A 23,396-nucleotide genomic window follows, 5' to 3' on the forward strand; every position below is an offset into this window, starting at 1 on the left:
TAATGTCTATTATTTAGTTGTAGTTAGCAATTAAGTTATAAGTTAGCAATATAACATTCCCATATATATATATATATATATATTTCAATTATTTTGACACTAACATTAGCATAATATGTATCTTTAATTTATACTGCTCATTCTCAAATTATTTATATCTCGTTATCCATTTATATCTTAGCTATGTATGGTTGAAGTCATAATTATTTTTGTCGTGATTGATACAAAAAAATATAATATATAACAATTTAATGGTAGTTCCCCGTGATTGATACAAAAAATATAATATATAACAATTTAATGGTAGTTCCCCAAGTATAATAATCATCCGTTCGCCACTTGACACAATTCCACTAGAATTAGCTTAGTTAGGGTTAGGTTGGGTTGAGAAATTCGTACCATCCTTTAAATAACTAATTTCTATTATTATTTCAATCCGACCAATATGCATAAAAAAATTAGTTCTATTTTGTTTATTTAAATCCATTTGTGGAAGGGGGCATGTGAGGCCCACGTGATCAAGGAGAGACAGGTCCTCATCCACTCACCCAAACTAACTTCACTCCTCCATTTATGATTATCTCCCGTTCCCACGCACAATACACATACACACTCAACTCAATATCCGTTTCCCCCAATTTCCCTCCGCCATGGCTGCTCTCCTCCAAACCCTCGTCGTCCCGCGCCCTTCCGCCTCTCTCAGATCCACCTCCTCCCCCTTCTCTAACTTCTCCGGACTCAAGATCCAGCCACCTCGCCCCTCCGCCAACCTCACTTCAACTCCCAAACCCTCGCGACTTCGCTCTAGTAGAATCGTCTGCGAGGCGCAGGACACAGCTCTCAAAGGTTTCTATTCCCTTCATTGATTTAGCTTTCTTCTCTCAATTTTGATTTCCTGTTGCTCGCCATTGCTTGATTGAAGTTTTACCTGAAATTCGATTTGAATTTTATTCATAATCGAATCATGTGAAACAAAACTGGAATTTAACGAAAAAGCTCTTAAATGCCATCTAATAAGCTAAACTTTTAACAAAATCCTTCGAATTTGTAAGCAGAATCGAGGTATGAGTGTTATTTATTGAAATTGATGATATAGGAGAAGTGAACTTCCATGGAACCATTTATATTGTTGAAGCTGATATGTAAAATTTGTTAATTATATAAGGAGATGATCGTTCAATGAATCTGTATTTTCTTAATGAGTTCCTAAATGTGCAACGTTGTAGTCCATTGTTGAATTTGAAGATTGACTCGAAAATATCAAGACCCCAAAGATTATGCAATGGTCATGGATTGAATAATCATGGAATCTGATTGCACTCAAATTGTAATGTATGGTTCAAACCTGATTATATCTTACTTAATACTTACTTCATTACTCCCTCCTCTCAAGGAAGATGACCCCTTCCTTGGACGTCACGAGATTTTATGTAGCTTTATTTTGTGTGTTAATGGATAGAATAAAGTAAGAGGTATGAATAACGTAGAGATAAATACGTTTCCATTTTTAGTAATATGTCATCTTCGGTGGGACGGAGGGAGTATATGTTTCCAAGTAGCTTGCCTTGGTAGTAATCATATTTATGTGATAATGTATGAGTCTGAAACATGGTTATTCATTACCACCTTGCAGCGCCTCCTGCTGTTACCGATTCAACTTGGCAGTCTCTGGTAATCGAATCCGACCTACCCGTTCTCGTTGAGTTTTGGGCTCCGTGGTGCGGGCCGTGCCGCATGATCCACCCTGTCATCGACAAGCTGGCTCAGCAATATGATGGGAAGCTCAAGGTGTACAAGGTTAACACTGATGAATCCCCTTCGATTGCCACCCAATACGGAATCCGGAGCATTCCAACAGTCATGGTGTTCAAGAACGGTGAAAAGAAAGAAGCAGTGATTGGTGCTGTTCCAGAATCTACATTGACGACTTGCCTAGAAAAATTCTTGTAGAGCTGTATTTTGGGGCTTCAAACTCTGTTTAATCGTCATCTGCCGACTTCAAATAATTGCTTTATTTTAAGACTTGTATAGTCGATGCTCTCTTCAAGATAATATAGATATTATTAAGAAGTAGTAAGACAGTGAAGTGAAATTAAAGAAAATGGCTTATAATGTTTGATAAACCCATAAAACTAAGGCTTTTCTTGTGTATCAAAAGCATAGATTGCCTGGGTTACATTTATAATGAAATTCTTTTTCAACTGACGACCCATGCTCTAGATTAGGCTGATTCTATACCTCATTTTGATAAATTTATAAGCCAACCACACATTAGTTTCAATACTCCTCTTTCCTACTCGAGTTTCTAGTCTTTGCACTCATTTTGAAAAAATTATACTATAAATAGTTAAAGTGGAGAGAAAGTAAAATAAGAGAGAAAATACGAACTAGAAGACTTTTCTCTACATTATTCTCTCTATTACTTTATTCTCTCTTGACTTTAACTATTTATTACTTCATCCGTTCCTTGTTAATAGAGACAATTCTTTTGGGCACGGAGTTTAAGAATACTATGTTAAAAGGATGGTGAAAAAAGTAAGAGAAAATAAAATAGGGGAGATACAGAGAGAATAAAGTAAAAGGGAGAATTACTTTTTGGCAAAACTAGAAATGACTCTATTAACTTGGAATTTCCCAAAATAGAAAAATGACTATTAACATGCAACAGAGGGAGTATTATTTTTCCAAAACGAATGCAAAAAAGAAATGACTCAAGTAATGTGAAATGGAGAGAGAATTATTTTGTAAGAAAATTTGTGGATGTGGTCTGCCATGTTAATTTCTCCCTTCGTCCATGAATAAATGTCCCTTTTTTACCAGCTCGGGTTTTAAAAAATTATTTGACTTTTGTAAAAGAAAGTGATAGAAAAAGTTAGTGAAATGTGGACCTACATTTATGTATTGGTTTTATAATAAAATGTGAGTGGAGTGGGTTAGTGGAATGTGGAAGTCCACTTTATAAATATAGTAAAAGTGAAATGAGACATTTATTGGTGGACGGACTAAAAAGAAAAAAATGAGACAATTAATGGCAGACAGAGGGAGTACAAATGCAAAAGAGATTTAGGGCTTGTAGTGTGATTCACTTTTTATTAGCACTAAATAAACCTGCGAGTATACATAGTATATATAGTATAGCTAAAGGTCAGTAGCGAATATCGATCACGAGGAAAACTATCACAGATTGACTATCCTCTACTAAGAGTCTTCTACTATTTGGAAAAACAAGAAATTTTGGTTTTGAAAAGTAAATTTTTTAAAATAAAGAAAACAAGTAAGCAAATGCAGATGAAAACACAGACATAATCAGATGAAATAAGGAAATTACAGGGATGTACTTTCACAATTCTGGTTTATACAAGTTCCAACTATAACTCCCTAGCACAGTTCATACTTTACTAGAACGAGTCGCATAAATATTGTCCATGCGACAAACAGTATATCACAGGCACTAGCGGTCGTTGCAAATCATCCCATAGCTTCTGTATCTTGACCAATGGTCGCTGCACTTGTTTCAGCGGTCGCTGGCAATCACTCCGTAGTTACTGGATCTAAATCAGCAGTCGCTGTGTACGTCCTAGCGGTCGCTGGGCGTGTACATCTTTTCAACTTTATTTTCCGAAGCGGGTCGCTACAGGGGTAGCGGTCGATGGCGGCCAGCGGTCACTGGCAAAGATGCAGCGTGGCTTGCTCGAATACTCCAGATTTCCATCTTCGACTTTTTGCTTTCTTTTTAGGCTCCATTTCACACATTTCTCACAAAACATGTCAAAATACCAAAATAGATAAAATATGCAAATAATAGACATGAATGCAACTCTGACACTCAAAACGGACAAAATAATGAGCTTAATACAGTGCAAAATTCGAGCGTATCAACTTCCCCAAACTTAACTTTGTTTGTCCTCAAACAAAACATAATAGAAACGTAAATAGACGCACGAATTGCATAAGGACTAAACGTCGTAATTGCCTCAAATTAAGGAAAATATAGATTAAGCATGATTTAACGCAACTTAACCAAGCAAGACTTATTAGTGCACTTTCATTATTAACTCGTAGATCACCTTGAATTCATGCACTCACAAGTTGGCAAACTTCCAAAGATGAGAAGTATATTTTGTCTCTCACTCTCAAAGTAAATTTTGCGATGTGTATAAGCACTCAAATCATACAACTTGTAATTTTTACCATATGCTTGGTCAAAGTTTAATCCCTCATTTACTAGGTGTGATCAAGCATCAAAAGTTCAAAAGATCTTTTTTTTCGTTGTAATGTAGGCTTTTTGTTAGGTGACAAATATTTGGCTAAAAAGTTAATAGAAAATTAAAATCCCAAATAGAGTAAAATTGACTCAACTTTTTCTTTCAAGTCCAAGACACTTTTGACATTTATTTCACTTCAACTCACTTTACCAATCCTTTAATTTTCTTTCTTTTTCTACACAACCTTCCTTTGTTTTCTTTTCTTTTTCTCTTATTTTGAACACATGCAACGTTTTAAGATCAGTACACTTTAATATTTCTCTATTTCACAACATGCGCTTTTATATATAAGCACAATAATTTTTCCATTTTTCATAATTTTCTCCTAATCTCTCCAATTCATTTATAAAATAAAATACAAAACTATACTAACCCAAGGGATTGTCCCTATTAATTTAGCTTCCAAAGAATAGACTTAAAGGCTCAAAATTGGCTCAAAAAGGTAAATGAAATTTTGAAAAGGTAAAAAGTTTAGGATATAAAAGTAGCTTGATAAGATGGCCTAACGTCTTCCCTTATCAACTTAAACACTATGTAAACTTAAACATACGATGAACAAGTTCTAGAAACATATACATGGAATACATTTATCTCAAGAGATGTGTCCAAAGACGCCGTCTGAGATTGAAGAAATGAGAAGGATACCATATGCTTCGGCAGTTGGTAGTCTCGTGTATGCTATGCTTGCTGGAGTTTGGTGCCCATTGCACAGCGGCAGACTTGTACAATACAAATAAATTAGATAAGGATCTATTTTACCGATTATGCGATTAATCAATTCACATGTTAAACAGATAATTGTATGCTAGAACGCAAATAATTCATGCTCAAGAAAATAAATCCTAAACATGAATACTACGGTTTAGGGTTACCGATTTTGATTCTCCAAAGAATCATCGATTGCTTGCGCATTCTCCACGATTATCTTCAATACTAGACCACAGATCTTCTCTCTGGTTCCCGAATTGTATTATGATATTAGTGTGGGCTGATCTCACCGAGATACTAGAACTTAAATAAAAGAGACAGAAAAATCGACTTCACGGAGGAGAGCTGGAGAGAAAAAATCGTTCCCTTCTCTGTGATGGAGTGGACGAAAATTTTAAGAAAATAATAATGTGTATTTTCTGTCTTCTTTCTTCTCCTATTTATATTAAGTTCCTTTTGGGTCCAAACAGGGATCTATGGAAGGTTTTGGATATGAGCTCACCCCAATTAGCTTTTTACTGATTAAATTGAACCAATAATTTAATACAAGCTTATATTGGAATATTACGAGCAGCCACTACAGAAGTAATATTGACCTCCCCATCCAAACCCGAAATTACAAGTAATCCGGGTTTCCGTTATCTATATTATTTATTTCCCGCGTTTAAGATATAAATGTCCATTAATTAATTAATGTCTGCTATGGACTTAATTAATTAACATCTTATTAATTCCAAGAGTAGACTTGGCAAGAAACACTTATTTATTATTAATAGAGTGATAAAACTCCAACTGGCCAGTTTTTCGAATAATAAAACCTTATTCGAGCTCCTCTTGAGGACATTATCAAACGAGACTCACCTCGCGCACGATTCAACATAATAGCAATCCTAGCACCGCTAGATATTAATCACCACTACCCAATATATCAGGATTATTGGGTTACGAAAAACCCGCACCATTTGATAAATCAAAGTAGTGCATAATCAATGTTGTATGCCTAATGCTAACATATGTAGATTAAGAAATAGTATTTTATCAAAACCTAGTCTTTCAGTAGATAGCATAAAGACACGTCTTGCTGTTAGATCCGTTCAGTGCTATACCACAACAATGTCATCTTATTTCAGTAACGCTTAGAAATATGCGGACTGACATTGCAACCTTTCACAATAGGTAGCCAAAGCCTATCTAGGTTGTGAAATTCTTCTTTTTCTTTTGCAAAGCATTGCATAGATCTGGCCGTGTTACCTTAAAGTGGACGATGCCCACAACCAATCTACTAAGCAAAAGACTTAGACTTTGTTTGCTTCTTATACATTTAAATGTTTATAAAACATCTTATAAATGCACAAGCAAACACAATGTAATAATAATAGTGATTCTATTCATATGAAACTGTTCGAATAATACTGAATCGGGGTAAAAATGGATTGTAGAGTTTTCTGTATACAAGCAAGATTCTATTCGTACTCGAAACATGTTTTTCAGTATAAAAACCTAACAATGCTTTGTACAAGGCCTGATATTTGTTTTGCTATTGGTATGGTAGCAAGATATAAATCAAATCCTAGCCCAGGACATTGGACTACCATAAAGAACTTACTCAAGTACCTGAAAAGGGCTAAAGACTATGTTGTAGTTTACAATGCAGTCGAGCTCTGACCTTTGGGATACACCGATTCAGACTTCCAAGCTGATCGAGACTCGAGAAAATCTACTTCTCGATATGTGTTCACTTTAGGAGGTGGTGCCGTAATATGAAAGAGTGTAAAGAAAAAACGCATTGCGGACTCTATCATGGAAGCTGAATATGTGGCCGCTTCAGAGGCTGCAAAGGAATCTGTATGGCTGAAGAACTTATTTCTGGGCTTAGGTGCGGTTTCAAATCTGCCCAAAAGCATCACCATTTAATGTGACAATTCTGGTGCTGTGGCAAACTCGAAAGAACCGAGGGCTCACAAAGCGAGCAAACACACAGAGAGAAAACATTATATCATCAGAGATATAGTGCAGAAAGGAGACATACAAGTGGTCAAGATTGCGTCAGAGAACAACCTGACAGATCCTTTCACGAAGGCGTTAACGGTCAAACAGTTCGATCGCAATGTTGAAGGAATGGGACTCATACAAGACCTTAACTCGCTAAGCTTGTAATAAATTGTGGGTTCAATTTAATTAGCAAAGCTAATTGGGGGAGACCACATCCAAACCTCCATACATCCCTGAGTGGACGAATTTTTTAGCTCACCTACGAGAGATTTTTTTGTGTTCTTTTTTTAAGTCCTGGTGTTCTGATAAGATTAGCCCATAATGATTTCGTAATACAATTCAGGAACCAGTTAGAAGATCCGTGACTAGTACTTAAGATCTTCACGGGGAGAAATAGCGAGCAATCTGTGATTCTTTGGTGAATCAAGAAGGTATAACTTTTATTCCGTAGAAAATCATGTTTTAGGTTTCAATTAATCAAAAGCAGGTTTTAATTCAAGTTATGAGCATGATACATATGATAATTACGCGAATAGAATTTATCTGAATAATATGCTAAATAGATCATTTTCTCTGATTTATTATGCGCTTCCACTACCAACCCTTTCAGTTGTCTTATGGTATCCAAATATTGTATCTCACCTTAACCAAAAAGTCAAGTTACAACCAAATAAGAAAGTCCTTTAGATTATTTATATATATTCCATTTGTCCCATTAAATATGAAACGTTTGCTTTTTCACACATATTTTGAAAAAATGATAATAAATATTTAAAGTGGAGAAAAAATAAAGTAAAAAAGAGAATAATGTAAAGGGGCTCTCCTCTACATTATTCTCTCTCTTATTTTATTTTTTCACCACTTTAGTTATTTATTATAATTTTTCCAAAACAAGTGCGCAAATTCAAACGCTATAAAGGAGATTCTCCTCTACATTATCTCCTCTACAAGTAATCTGGATTTTCGTTATTTATATTATTTATTTCCCACGCTTAAGATATAAATGTCCATTAATTAATTAATGTCTGCTGTGGACTTAATTAATTAACATCTTATTAATTCCAAGAGTGGACTTAGCAAGAAACACTTATTTATTATTCATAGAGTGATAAAACTCCAACTGGCCAGTTTTCTGAATAATAAAACCTTGTTCGAGCTCCTGTCAAGGACATTATCAAACGAGACTCACCTCGCGCACGATTCAACATAATAGCAATCCTAGCACCGCTAGATATTAATAACCACAACCCAATATATCAGGATTATTGGGTTGCGAAAAATCCACACCATTTGATAAGTCAAAGTAGTGCATAATCAATACCGTGTGCTCAATGCTAACGTATGTAGATTAAGAAATAGTATTTTATCAAGACCTAGTCTTTCAGTAGATAGCATGAAGACACGTCTTGCTGTTAGATCCATTCAATGTTATACCACACCAATGTCATCTTATTTCAGTAAGGCTTAGAAATAATCGGACTAACATTGCAACCTTTCACGATAGGTAGTCTAAGCCTTTCTGGGTTGTGAAATTCTTCTTTTTCTTTTGCAAAGCATTGCATAGAACCGACTGTGTTACCTTAAAGTGGACGACGCCCACAACCAGTCTACTAAGCAAAAGAATTAGACTTTGTTTACTTCTTATGCATTTAAATGTTTGTAAAACATCTTATAAATGCACAAGCAAACACAATGTAATACTCCCTCCGTCCCAAGATAAGTGACTTGTATTCCTTTTTGGGGTGTCCCACTATAAGTGACCTATTTCCATTTTTAGCAAAAAGTCATCTCTCTTACTTTATTTTCCACCTACTTTATTCTCTCTTCTCTCCTCTACTTTTCCCTCTCTCATACTTTACTCTCTCCACTTTAACTTATTTAAATACCATTCCTTAAATCCCGTGCCCAAAAGAAGTAGGTCACTTATCTTGGGACGGAGGGAGTAATACATTGATTCTATTCGTGCGAAACTGCTCGAATAATACTGAATCGAGTTAAAAGTGGATTATAGAGTTTTACGTATACAAGCAAGATTCTATTCGAGCGAAACTTGCTCGAAACATGCTTTTCAGTATACCAAACCTAACAATCTCTCACTTATACTCAAAACATGCTTTCGAGTATACCCACTGCCAAAAACTCTCCCACTTATACACAAAGCAGGTATTGGTACTAGATATATCGAACCACCATTCATTTCACATCATGTTTGAACATGTTGCCACATAGGCATTTTATGTAAAAAATCTGCTTGGTTGTTCTCTGATCATATCTTTTCCATCATAATGTCTTTTACTGCGTACTTGATCTTTAATTAATTTCATCTCTCTATGTGATTGCTTAGCTTTATTAGCTCGTGTGTCCCTTGAGTTAGCATTCACTAGAGTCATACTCCAAATGTAATACTCATAGACATACTCAAACTTACGATTAAAGCTATTAGGAAGATACTCCTAAGGTAAACACATATTCAGAGGATGACTTACTCGATCACTTATTAGTCATAAAACTAAGTCAGTGTAACCCCAAGGACATTACATGAATGACTGGTAAACTAGAATATAACAATTAATCTTTCTCAAGCACTATGGTATACTCTTTACCTCAATCAAAGTCCTTTGCCATGGTTAATATGATATACGCTTTTCATGCAAAAACACAACTAATATCAAACTTAGTGCACATTATAGTATACATGAGATAACTATCTCCGAAACTAGTCTCATAATTCTTGATCTCACTAAGCGTCAAACGACACTTGACTAAAGACAAGACAATTCCATCTTGAAAGGTATAAACCTTTTCATGGAATTTCTAATGCTAAAATGTTCCAAGAGAAATGTATAGATATAGGATTCCTAAGAGAATCTCAACATTTTTTCTAGCAATCGTAAAAGGACTCAGATGCTAAGAATGTAATTAGTTTCTCTTAAATCCTTTATCTTAAATTGGGCAGACAACCAGTTTCCTACGCCAGATGCCAATCTCAGTTGTTTGCAACTTTTGTAGAATTCATCATCGTAGAGTACCAATAATACCATATGTAATGCATTTTCAACTTCCTTGTGCTTACAACACTGTTAAGGACACAAGTCAAATTCCAAATATTTGACAATTTTGATAAAACACATATACTCTGATTTAGATGCTTGCCTAAGACCACGAAGGTCTATATAAGCTTCCAATCATGCGTTTCTTGCCCTTAATTACATATCTATTAGAATGTTCTAGTAGATGATTTCCTCAAGGCTTCTATTTATAGAAGGTTGTCTTGACAATCATAATACATACATTCTAAACTATGTAAGTTCTAATAGACAGTATGATCGAATAAATCCTGGCACAACGATAGCGAGAAGATAATTCTCTTTGGGCATAACCCATTGTCATAGTCTAGCCATTTGAGATCCACATTTACACTTGCAAAGATACTTGCTCCCACTGACTGACACAACCTGTAGGTAGTATTGCAAGTCTTGTAAAACATGTTGTCTATCTTAGATTGTAATATGGAATCTGTCACCTTTACAAAGATGATTATCCAAATTAACCAATACTACATTGTAGTTAAAGGGATTATGTTCAAGTTAATCTAAGACTGAGTCTTACGACACTCTTAGACCCATGAACTTGTTGTGTTCCAGTGGAACGCTCCCACTACGACATGGTTCTTACAATCTTAGGTACTGAAGTTGATTTTATTAGTGCAAAAGTTTCTAATAGTATGACTTCTTGGTAATGTGAAAAATCCGATATCTCTCTCTTTATTTTGAGAGTTATCACGCTGTTAGGCTTGAAGTTCATCTCTTGATCTTCATACAAGAATTATATCTTTGAAGATTACAGAACTTATAACCTAACATCATTTGGGACAAACCTTAAAACATGCCTCAGTACTCAACTCCAATTTCTTGGATACTTTTCAAACACGTGTTGGAACAACATTACACATTGAGATGTGCTAGACTAGAGACGCTCTAGTCCACAACTCGTGTTTTGTAGAAGGTACTGATGTTGGTAGTTTCTTTAATGTTTATCCCAACAATGATAAGATTTTAACGAGTACAACTCATTACTTAATCAAAATTGTCTTAGAAAGACTTCGATTCCTTCTTACATAACTATCCCATTCATTAGATGAATGCTTGGATTCGTTAATGGAGATTAGACTCCCACTATTGATCATAACCCTTTGCTCGTCTCCTTATGGTGTAAACCATTGAGACTTGCTAGTCTTTCTATGTTGCACTTCTATAAGTATTCTGAATCTCTTGAAAAATCAAATGATTCTAACTCATAGTGCATCAAACAGACTTTCTCAACTCTCAAGCTATTTAACGAAATGTTAAAATCTTGATAGTCTAGATCAGTTCGAACAATGCTAAGTATTTTCTTGGCCTTAAGACTAAGAGCCATAAATACTTTATCATTCAATGATTAAGAAGTTGATGTGTTGTTGAATACTCAACCTTGTCGCACTTATATTATTTTAATACTATGATGCCTTAAGCATCAACCATAAAACAATAGTTGAGCATTAATAGCTCCCACTGCAACAAAAACCTAACTGGATCAAGATCTCTTACTTAGAAGTTGCATTGTCATGTAAGTAATTGTCCTTCTATAAAATAGTTCAATCCAACTCACAAAACATCTTTTCTCGCTTTAAACAAATTTTGATGACAATTCAAGCTCTCCCATTTCCATATCTAGTCTTTTGTTCAAATGAACTAGGACTTAAGAAAAATGCAGCCTTTATGAATTCGTCATCTATCATGTTACTTTCCTCTAACAGTAATATAACGACTATTATTCTGAAGATTTTCTACTTTTCAGTTAAACCTTCCTGTAGTCATTTCCTATTACTTTAAGCGATGACTTGTGTCAGAAACTATTTGAGAGATGAAAAGATCCTCAAAACATTCTGTCACACTAGGATATTCCAGTCGAATCATCTTGACAGATTCTATTGATATCCATCTTTCATCGTCATTAACCAAGACTTGTCGAGCTACTTAAAGGAAAATAGTTTGACCTTATTCCTCAAAGAGCTTGTCAAGTACATGCATAATGCATTCTCGAACATTCTTCATAGAATTATGTCGAGGAAATGGAGAACATGAATCATTGAGTATAAACTCCAAGCTTTCAGCGATGAGAATCTTATCCATTTTCGTTTCCGGTCTACATAATTTAGGCATTCGAGTTACTTTATTTAAGGATCGCAGACAAATATTAAATGACATAATGAAGATTTGACAAATAAACTTATATCACATACTTATGCTCAATATATAATCGCAAATAACCACAAAACAATTATGTATCTTGCAACTGTAAAATTAAAATTTTGTACCCTCAAGCAGAGGTCAATACGCATTAAGATTTTAGCATTTTTACTGGTCACAACACCGACGAATAGTCAAGAGACCGCAGCACGGCATGGCCGCCAAATGTTGCCTAAGCTCGACCATCAGATTTAGCATTACAGAATCTTGTTTCTACAACACACTCCCATAACAATGCTCATGTGCTGATAACAAAACCAAGCTATCTCATAAATTCTTCTGAAACTTGTAATTTCTTAGGATTATTGTCCCCACAGTATGGGTGGCGATAATATTAGAAACTACTTTCTAGTTCATACTATTTATATTTGAGAAGTCTGCCCCTTATGAACTTGCTATTTCTAAGGATTATTGTCCCCACAGCATGGGTGACGATAATATTAGAAACTAGCTTCATAAATTTGCAAACCAACGATGGAGACCGTATACAACGCACTTGTTGTAATCATCACTGAGATATTTTTATATGGTTTTTGCATAATTATCACATAAGCAGATAAAACAGATAATCCACTTAAAATAGATAAGCACCAAATAAACAGATAAATCCATTTAATGCATGGCATTTAAACACACAGGATAATCATCGAAAATTATTTAATCTAGTCAAGGGAGAATCAATTAAATAATTCAGTTTTATCTTGGATAGTAATTATCCAAATTCATTTAGGATTTATCAAGATGGAGTTAACTATCTAAATCCATTTAAAATTATTCAAGATTTTATTTAGATAAAATCAAATCCTACAATTCAAGATAATGTTGATCAAGGATTACCATTATTTAAATCGTACTAGGATATTACTAGATAGAAATAGTTCCATCATAATCCATAAGATAAAAATAAAATCCTATCAACAAAGATTTATGCAAATCTTAATTCTATTTAGAATAGAAGTCCAGAATATATCAAACATTACTTAGGATTTCTTAGATAAATAAATTTATCTAAATCCAATTAAATAAGGATTTCTTATATATCATCTTTATCCTAATCTATATAGGATATAAATCCAAAGATAAGGATAACTTAGATTAATATTTATTATAATTCATCTAGGATTTGTCTTAATAGAATTAAATCTATTCAAATCCATAGGATAAAAATAAATTAATATAGATGTTTATCCTAATTCATCTAGGATTTATCTTGGAATAAATCCATAGAATAAGATAATATTATATTATAATTATTCAAATCTATCCAAGATTTATCTAGGAATAAATCCATATAAATCTATAAGATAAGAATAAAATATTATATTATCACTATCCAAATTCATCTAGCATTCATCTATGAATAAATTCATATAAACTCATAGGATAAGAATAAGATAATATTATCATTATTTAAATCCAACTAGGATTTGTCTAGGGATAAATTCACATTAATCCATAGGATATAAATAAAAATTAGATTGTCATTATCCAAATTTAACTAGGAATCATCTAGGAATTAAATCCCTACAAATCTATAAAATAAGGATAAAATTATAATTAATCCATGATTTAATACAAAATCAAATCTTTTATAATATATAGAATCCATAAAAGATATATTCAAATCTTAGTTCTAAATTATTCTTGAATTATTTCCAAATTTGAATCTAAGGATTTGAAACCCTAATCATATTTTGGAAAGCGATTATTCGTTGAGCTATGCAAGGCGATGGAACACGAGTTCGGGAGCCGTTGCCGGACTCCCACTCAAAACACCGCCGCTGCTGCCCGACGAAAATGCTTCGTATCCGTTGGCACTGCCCCTCCCGCTGATCGCCTACCCAGCCATAGGGACTACCCGATGTCACAGCTTGCCAGTGGAGTCGCCCTTGGTGCCGTCGCTGCTGTTGGCGCTGTCTCTGTAGCCGCCGGCGCTGCTCACGTGCAGACCGCCGTCCTCGGCACAAGACGCCGAACTGCCAGGCACCAAAACTGCTGCGTAACAGCAGCCGCTGCGTGCTCCTCACGTCGCCAACAATTCTCCCGCGAATCCAAGTCGCATACAAATTGGTAAGAATCAAAACGAGAATTTATTCGATTCACAAGCTAATATGAATCGAAGAGTACACGAAACAATTGATTACATAATGTAATCATAAGTAATCATTAGATTCTTGAATGCATACAAATATGATTAATATATATGTATCACTGCGTTCACGTAATGATTACAAAGAATTTGAGAGATGAATTCCTCAGAATGTCCGTGACAATTCCACAACCGGAGGCTCAAATTCTTTCGCTGACGCCGTGATCTGCACGTTCAACGACATGAGCCCCAGCGCGAGCGCTGGCTGCACGTCCTCATCGAATGTGCCCTCATCGTCGTTCTTAATCCCTTCTTCGTTATAGTGACCAAACAAAGAAATCAAGCATTCAAGCAATTCACATAACATGAAATTAATTCACATAATCAGAGCCAAAAATTGGCTCTGATACCAATTGCTGGGGTTTGGAGCCCGTTGCACAGCGGAAGACTTGTACAAAACAAATAAATCAGATAAGGATCTATTTGACCGATTATGCAATTAATTATTCACATATTAAACAGATAATTGCATGCTAGAACGCAAATAATTCATGCTTAAAGAAAGTAAATCCTAAAATATGAATTCTACGGTTTAGAGTTACCGATTTGATTCTCCAAAGAATCGACGATTTCTTGCGCCTTTTCCACGATGATCTTCAATACTAGACCATAGATCTTCTGACTGCTTTTCGAACTGTATCTCGATATCAGGGTGGGCTGATCTTATCAAAATACTAGGACTCGAATAAAAGAAGACAGAAATTCCTCACGGTGGAGAGCTGAAGAATTTTCGAGCTCCTCTAAAACCAGAGGGGGACGAAAATTTCTACTACTGATTAATTGTTTCTGTCTCTCTTTTATTCTCCTATTTATATTAAGTTCATATTGGGCCCAGTCAGAGATCTATGGAAAGTTTTGGATATGGGCTCCCCCAATTAGTTTTTTACTAATTAAATTGAACCCACAATTTAATACAAGCTTATATTGGAATATTACGAGCAGCCACTACAGAAGTAATATTGAACTCTCCCCATCCAAATCCGAAATTACAAGTAATCCGGATTTCCATTATTTATATTATTTATTTCCCGCGCTTAAGATATAAATGTCCATTAATTAATTAATGTCTGCTATGGACTTAATTAATTAACATCTTATTAATTCCATGAGTGAACTTAGCAAGAAACACTTATTTATTATTCATAGAGTGATAAAACTCCAACTGGCCAATTTTCTGAATAATAAAACCTTATTCGAGCTTCTCTTGAGGACATTATCAAACGAGACTCACCTCGCGCACGATTCAACATAATAGAAATCCTAGCACCGCTAGATATTAATCACCACTACCCAATATATCAGGATTATTGGGTTGCGAAATACACGCACTATTTGATAAGTTAAAGTAGTGGATAATCAATACCGTATGCTTAATGCTAACGTATGTAGATTAAAAAATACTCCATCCATCCCATTTTAGGAGTCCCGGTTGAGTTCGGCACGGGTATTAAAAAATGTAAAGAAAAGTTGGTGAAAAAAGATAGTGGAATGTGGGTCCTACCTTTTTATATTAGTTTTATAATATAATGTGAGTGAAAAAAGGTTAGTGGAATGTGGGGCCTAATACCATTTATGGAATATTCTAACCAGGACTCCTAAAGTGGGACACTCAAAAATGGTAAACCAGGACTCCTAAAGTGGGACGGAGGGAGTAGTATTTTATCAAGACCTAGTCTTTCAGTAGATAGCATAAAGTTAGATCCATTCAATACTATACCACACCAATGTCATCTTATTTCAGTAAGGCTTAGAAATAATCGGACTGACATTGCAACCTTTCACGATAGGTAGTCTAAGCCTATTTGGGTTGTGAAATTCTTCTTTTTCTTTTGCAAATCATTGCATAGAACCGGCTGTGTTACCTTAAAGTGGACGACGCCCACAACCAGTCTACTAAGCAAAAGACTTAGACTTTGTTTACTTCTTATGCATTTAAATGTTTGTAAAACATCTTATAAATGCACAAGCAAACACAATGTAATAATACACTGATTCTATTCGTGCGAAACTGCTCGAATAATACTGAATTGGGTTAAAAGTGGATTATAGAGTTTTACGTATACAAGCAAGATTTTATTCGAGCGAAACTTGCTCGAAACATGCTTTTCAGTATACCAAACCTAACACGCTGAACAGGTTGTCGATCTTTCATTTCTGTTGCATTTCTCTGTGTCTTGTCTTGTTTTAGTCTGTAGACTCCATTGTTGTATAGATCAACATCGCCAACTTCTGGTGGGGTCATAGTACATATGAGTGCATCAGAGATCATTCTGCAAGAGTGAGGGTTTATCCTTGTACATGATTTTTTTTCTTATTATGAGTGGGATCTTTCACACAATTATGTTTTGCAGATATTTTGTCCTATTCATATTGTTTATTTTGTGTTCTCTCTCTGTATTTGGGATGTCGCACTTACTCTAAGTGATACTCCCTCCGTCTCATGAAAAATGTTTCACTTTTCTTTTTAGTTTGTCCCACTAAAGATATCACATTTTCAATAATAGAAAAAGTTCTCCCTCACATTAATATAAATATTATATCTTCTCTTTCTACTTAACTCACAAAACAAAACCTCTTAAAATCCCGTGTCATCCCACAAGTGTGACATCTTTTGTGGGACGGAGGGAGTAGTACATTTCTTAAAATTGAAACATTACTCTTTCTACTTTTTCTCTCTTGTTTTATTCTCTTTTCACTTAACTCACAAAATAAAACTATATAAGAAATACTACTCCACTTAAAGTGGGACGGAGGAAGTGCATATTAAATTCTAAAATTTTAATAAATTTTCCATATTATTAATGTGAACTACTACCTCCGTCCCCCAAAATTTGCTACACTTTGACCCGACACGGATTTTAAGAAATGTAATGGAAAGTGAGTTGAAAAAGTTGGTAGGATGTGGGTCCTACTTTTAAAGTATTAGTTTTATAATAAAATGTGAGTAGGAATGAGTTAGTGGAATATGGGGTCCACTACCAAAAATGGTAAAAGTGAAGTGTATCAAATTTTCAGGGACGAACCGAAATAGTAAACTGTATCAAATTTTCAGGGACGGAGGTTGTAGTTATTTTATTTTTTCCCTACTGAATTCACGTAGTTTTATTAAGTTTGTACTCTTAATTGTGCATGTTTCCTTCATAAGTTGAAATTTGAGGCGAAAATGGGACCAAATTTGGAGCATAAAAGAAGAGTTTTTGTATAGGCAGCGAGTTCCACACGGTCAGGTAACAGTTTCCATGCGTTCATGTGAAATTGTCACCATATTATACCTTGGCTGGTGAAGTGTAAAAATTTGTCCATAGACTCCTACCTGGTTGAGTGTTTTTGTCAACTATCATACCCAACTTGGTGAGACATGCTGAACTTCCCAAAGCTCTCTACCTGGACGATTGACTTTGCCACACTATTTTACCCGACTGGTCGAATCATGCGGACCTTCCCAAAGCCCTCTACCTGATCGAGTGACTTTTTCACCATATTCTACTCGGTCGGGTGACGTGGGAAAGTGAACACGAGATTCAGTCTTATGTCCACTCTTGGAGCAGTTTTCCACATTCTCTCGACATAAAGATTTGAAAAAAAAAAATCTCTTAAAGAAAAAATCTCTAAAATTTATAAGTAGGAACACACTCATAAATACGTTTTGCAGATATTTTTGCTCATCAAATTTTTTTAATTGGTATTTTCTCTCTGTATTTGTCATCAATGCAAGACACACGTTCAAATGGGAGAGGGCTTAAGCCCCTACCCAAAACATTTTTTGGATTTTTTCTATTTAAAAAATGATGAAAAATTCTGAAATTTATCTCCGGCCCTCACCAAATAAACGTTATTGAAGACTAAATCATTAAAACTGAATAGTAAGAGAGACTGAAATGAATCAAGAAGTCAAAAATTACAGAGAAGAAAATGAAGGACAATGGCTTAATAGATGAGTTTGAGGAAGAAGATACAATTAATATTATAAACTTCCTTGTAAAAGTGTGTCAAGATAGTGTGCTTTCTAAAATATGTCTATTCATTGATTGACTACAAAATTAAATTAAAAGTACAACTCTTAAAAGTATGTTCGTTTTGATTGAAATATTTGGATTTTTGTTAAAATTTGTTTAGTTAAACTTTCTTTGGACTTGGATGTGTGAAGAAATTTTGTTTAGTTAAATAGTGTCTATTTTTATGGAACGAAAGAAATTAGTGTCTATTTTTATGGAACGAAAGAAATTAGTGTCTATTTTTATGGAACAAAAGAAATTATATAATCTATAGTTGTTATGAGATATATATAGTCAACCCCTATTAGGATATTTTTTTCCCTCTGTCCCTGCAGATGAGTGAGACCTTCCCAGAGCCCTCTACCTAGCCTGGTGACATTGTCACTCTATGCTACCTAGCAAGGTGATGAGGAAAAGGGAGCGCAAAATTTCATTTTAAGCTCATTCTTGGAGAAGGAAGAAGAAAGAGAGGAAATGAGATCAAACATCCGAACTCCTCCATCTCGAAGACACACTACTGAAAAATAGAGGACACCATGAATTACACAGTTTTCTACTTTAGCACATGTGATTAGTTTTTCTTTATTGTTCCTAATATTAGTAGAAGGGGTGCAAATTCAGTTCTCGGGTATACTCGATCCTGACCCGATACCGAGCGGTTTTGGGTACCAGAAATTCTAAATTTCAGGTTCGTTACAGGTTTGGGTGTGGATGATGTAAGACCTTTTCGGGTACTCGATTAATACGACATTATATATATTCTTTCTTGTTAATTTATTATGTCTTTAATATAAAAATTATGCTTTTTCCATTTTATTTATATATTTTTAATGATTTTTAAAAAGTTTATCATAATCTCTTTTGAGTTTGTGATGCATTTTTTATTATCACTAAATAAACCTGCAAGTATAGAGTATATATAGTATAGCTTAAGGTCAGTATCGGATATCGATCACGGAGAAAAACGATCACAGACTGTCTAACTTCTTCTAAACTTTTTCTACTATTTGGAACCACAAAAGATGTTTAGATTTTTGAAAGTAAATAACGAAAACAAGTAAATAAATGAAAATAATTTCAAAGAGATAAAACATACGAGATAAGGGAATTCCAGGGATGTGCTTTCACAGTTATGGTTTATACAAGTTTCAAACACCCTAGCACAGACACAGTTCATACTTTACTAGAACGAGTCACATAAATATTATTCATGCGGCACAAAGTAGATCACAGTCACTAAGGGCGTCAATCCTAGACGAGTCACATAATTATTCTCGCTATCATTCCTAGAATGAGTCACATAATTTGTCTTCATTAAATAATTATAATATAAAATCTTTAGAGTATCCACAACGGCAGCTCGCTGTGGGAGGACTCTATGTTAGGTTTGGTATACTGAAAAGCATGTTTCGAGCACGAAAAGAATCTTGCTTGTATACGGAAAACTTTACAATCCACTTTTAACCCGATTCAGTATTATTCGAGCAGTATCGTACTAATAGAATCAGTGTATTATTACATTGTGTTTGCTTGTGCGTTTATAAGATGTTTTATAAATATTTAAATGTATAAGAAGCAAACAAAGTCTAAGTCTTTTGTTTAGTAGACTGGTTGTGGGCGTCATCCACTTTAAGGTAACACAATCTGTTCTATGCAATGCTTTGCAAAAGAGAAAGAAGAATTTCACAACCCGCATAGGCTTAGACTACCTATCGTGCAAGGTTGCAATGTCAGTCCGATTATTTCTAAGCCTTTCTGAAATAAGATGACGTTGGTGTGCTATAGCACTGAATGGATCAAATAGCAAGACGTATCTTTATGCAATCTACTGAAAGACTAGGTCTTGATAAATAACTACTCCCTCTGTCCCACTTAAAATGAAACATTTGGGAATCGGCACGGGATTTTATGTAGTGTTGTTTTGTGAGTTGATGAGGAGAGAGTAAAGTAAGAGAGATGAAAAAGTAGAGATAGAGTTGTTTCCATTTTAGGAAACGTTTCATTTTTAATGGGACAAACAAAAAAGGAAAACGTTTCATTTTTAATGGGACAGGGGGAGTATTTCTTAATCTACATACGTTAGCATTGAACATACGGTATTGGTTATACACTACTTTAACTTATCAAATGATGCAGGTTTTTCGCAACCCAATGATCATGATATATTGGGTAGTTGTGATTAATATCTAGCGGTGGTAGGATTGCTATTATGTTGAATCGTGCGCGAGGTGAGTCTCGTTTGATAATGTTCTCAAGAGGAGCTTGAACAAGGTTTTATTCTTAAAAAACTGGTCAGTTGGAATTTAATTATTCCATGAATAATAAATAAGTGTTTTCTTGCTAAGTCCATTCTCGGAATTAATAAGATGTTAATTAGTTAAGTCCATAGCAAACATTAATTAATTAATGGACATGTATATCTTAAGCGCGAGAAATAAATAATAAACAAAATGGAAACTCGAATTACTTGTAATTTCGGATTTGGATGGGGAGGTCAATATTACTTCTGTAGTGGCTGCTCGTAATATTCCAATATAAGCTTGTACTAAATCGTGGATTCAATTTAATTAGTAAAAAGCTAATTGGGTTGAGCCCATATCCAAAACCTTCCAAAGATCCCTAACTGGGCCCTATACGAACTTAATATAAATATGAGAATAAATGTGACAGAAAATACAATTATTATTCTATGAAATTTTCATCCCCCTCTCTAATTAGTAGAGGAGCTCGAAAATTCTTCAGCTCTCCTCTGTGAGAAAGTTCTGTCTTCTTTATTCGAGTCCTAATATTTTGATAAGATCAGCTCAGCCTGATATCGAGATACTGTCAGGGAACCAGTCAGAAGATCTGTGGTCTAGTATTGAAGATCATCATGTGGAGAAGGCGCGAGCAATCGACGATTCTTTGGAGGATCAAATCGGTAACCCTAAACCGTAGAAATTATGTCTTAGGATTTATTTTCTTTAAGCATGAATTATTTGCGTTCTAGCATGCAATTTATGTGTTTAACATGTGAATTGATTAATCGCATAATCGGTCAAATAGATCCGTATCTGATTTATTTGTTTTGTACAAGTCTTCGGTTGTGCAAGGGGCACCAAACCCCATCACTATCTCCATTAAACACACATGCCCAGCCCACATGGCGCGATGTGGACTAGGTGTGACGCCCACTTCGTTGTAAAATGCTTTTTTTTTTATTAGAAAAAATCAAATTATATCAAAAAAATTTCCATTTCCCAAAAAAATATACTCCCTCCATCTCACTCAAGATGTCTACATTCTTGAGTGGCATGAGATTTTAGCAAAGTTGTTAGGTGAAGTAAGTAGAGAGAAAAAAGGTAGTTGAATATTTTAATGAGGAGAGAGGAGAGAAGGATTTATTTTTAAATATAGAAAATGGACACCTTGAATGTGACAAACTAAAAGGAAAGGTCTACATCTTGAATGAGACGAAGGGAGTATTTGTTTTTTCCCCACTTATAATTTATTTTTTCATTTTTTTACTACAAAATTCACATTTTTTTCATCTATAAATACCTTCAATTTCATTTCAAAAATATCACACCAAACAACTCTTCACTCAAACTCATTTTCTATCTCAAATTTTGCTAACATGTTCGGCCAAAATCCCCAAACACCCCCAGTGGTTAGAACCAATGGTTCGGCAGTCCAATGCCTAACCCGTTGTTGGATGTGGGTTTTTCGTCGCCTCCTCTTATCCAAAGCTCGGGCATTCCGGGCGGCTATCGACCTTACCCGGTGGACATGCAGAATGCTGATGAGGGGTAGTTCGAGTGGACTCTGTTGTCCAAACTTCCGGAGGGCAACATCTCCCCCCTTCCCCAGACGTGGAGCACGAGAACTTCAACGTCCGCACTTTGTACACTCCGTCGGAGATGGACACATTGTTCCAGACCTACGTTGCAGTATCGCAAGATTTGGTCATCGGCACCAGTCAAACCGGGAAGAGGTTTTGGGAGCGCATAGTCACCATCTACAACGCCAAACGACCAGATGGAACTAGAGCGCGCAACTCAAGTATGTTGCACAATGTGTTTGAAAGGGCAAGTGAAGAAATCTAAAAAGTTTCAGCGATTTTATCTCAAGGAAATGAGGATGGCCAGTGGTGGCACGAGTGAGGCCGACCTCATGACAGGGGCCATGTTGGCCTACCAAACAATGACTCAAAAACCTTTCAAGCATATAATGACGTAGAAACTTGTTCGTTATATGCCTAAGTGGTCGGGAGGCCCCGAATCCTCAAAGGGCTAAGGCCAGCAGTCGTCGTGCATAGAGCCAAGCCCAACTGGCCCCCATAACTCCTGCCCCTATCCCTCCTAACATGAACACATTATTCGGGTATTTGCCTGCCAAACCAACGGCCCCCATAAATCCACCATCTCCTATTCCTCCTAACGTGAACACGTTATTCGGGTATTTGCACCAGTGCTGAGAGAGAAGGGAGAGTTAAGGGGCCCCCACATCCCGACCCGAAAGTATTGTGAGGGTTGTTCAATCTGAGTACATAGTAGCCCGCTAAGTAGAGGGTCGTTAACCCACTTTCCTACCAAAAGCAAGCCTCTCGATGCCTCACACTTATGCCTGTGAGATGTTGCAGCAGTAGTGAGAATCGATCATTGCTCATTTTTGCAACTCAGTCCCTCCGAAATTAACTGCGCTGCTCCTGCGGGCCATATAAGACTCTAATTAGAGGCCAGAGGGAGTATAGTACATGCTAACATTATTAGAGAATTAGGAATTGAAGGGCCGATGAGGTCGATCTCAAGGCCTCTCGATCGATCGGCCCTTCATTGCAGAGAATGAACCGATCAAAGCCCCACCCCATATGGCCGATACGACGGTCTTGGCCGATCCACAATGACCGATCATCGGCCACCCATTGCAGGGATAGGGCTGATCATCAGTCCTTCCATATTTTTTTAATTTATATTTTCTATTGTAAATACCTTATTCCATTCTTTCCATTTCCTACGTC

At 35.5% G+C, this 23,396-nt stretch overlaps 1 protein-coding gene across 1 annotated transcript; it reads left to right on the plus strand.

The window, feature by feature from the left end:
- The first annotated feature begins 582 nt into the window (after positions 1-582).
- On the plus strand, positions 583-2,020 carry LOC125211184 (uncharacterized). The gene is made up of 2 exons (XM_048110890.2): positions 583-846; positions 1,634-2,020. The coding sequence occupies exons 1-2, from the start codon at positions 651-653 to the stop codon at positions 1,948-1,950; spliced, it is 513 nt and encodes a 170-aa protein (XP_047966847.1). The 5' UTR covers positions 583-650; the 3' UTR covers positions 1,951-2,020.
- The last annotated feature ends 21,376 nt before the right edge of the window (positions 2,021-23,396 follow it).

The sequence above is a fragment of the Salvia hispanica genome, chromosome 3 (genome assembly GCF_029641045.1).
Source record: "Salvia hispanica isolate PSC_SH4W2 chromosome 3, Shi_PSC_v1, whole genome shotgun sequence".
NCBI lineage: Eukaryota > Viridiplantae > Streptophyta > Magnoliopsida > Lamiales > Lamiaceae > Salvia > Salvia hispanica.

Excerpts from the sequence above, each read along its gene's own strand:
- LOC125211184 (XM_048110890.2), top strand. The coding sequence starts at position 651 with ATGGCTGCTCTCCTCCAAACCCTCGTCGTCCCGCGCCCTTCCGCCTCT. Across the intron at positions 847-1,633 it reads GCAGGACACAGCTCTCAAAG|CGCCTCCTGCTGTTACCGAT; the intron begins GTTTCTATTCCC and ends ACCACCTTGCAG.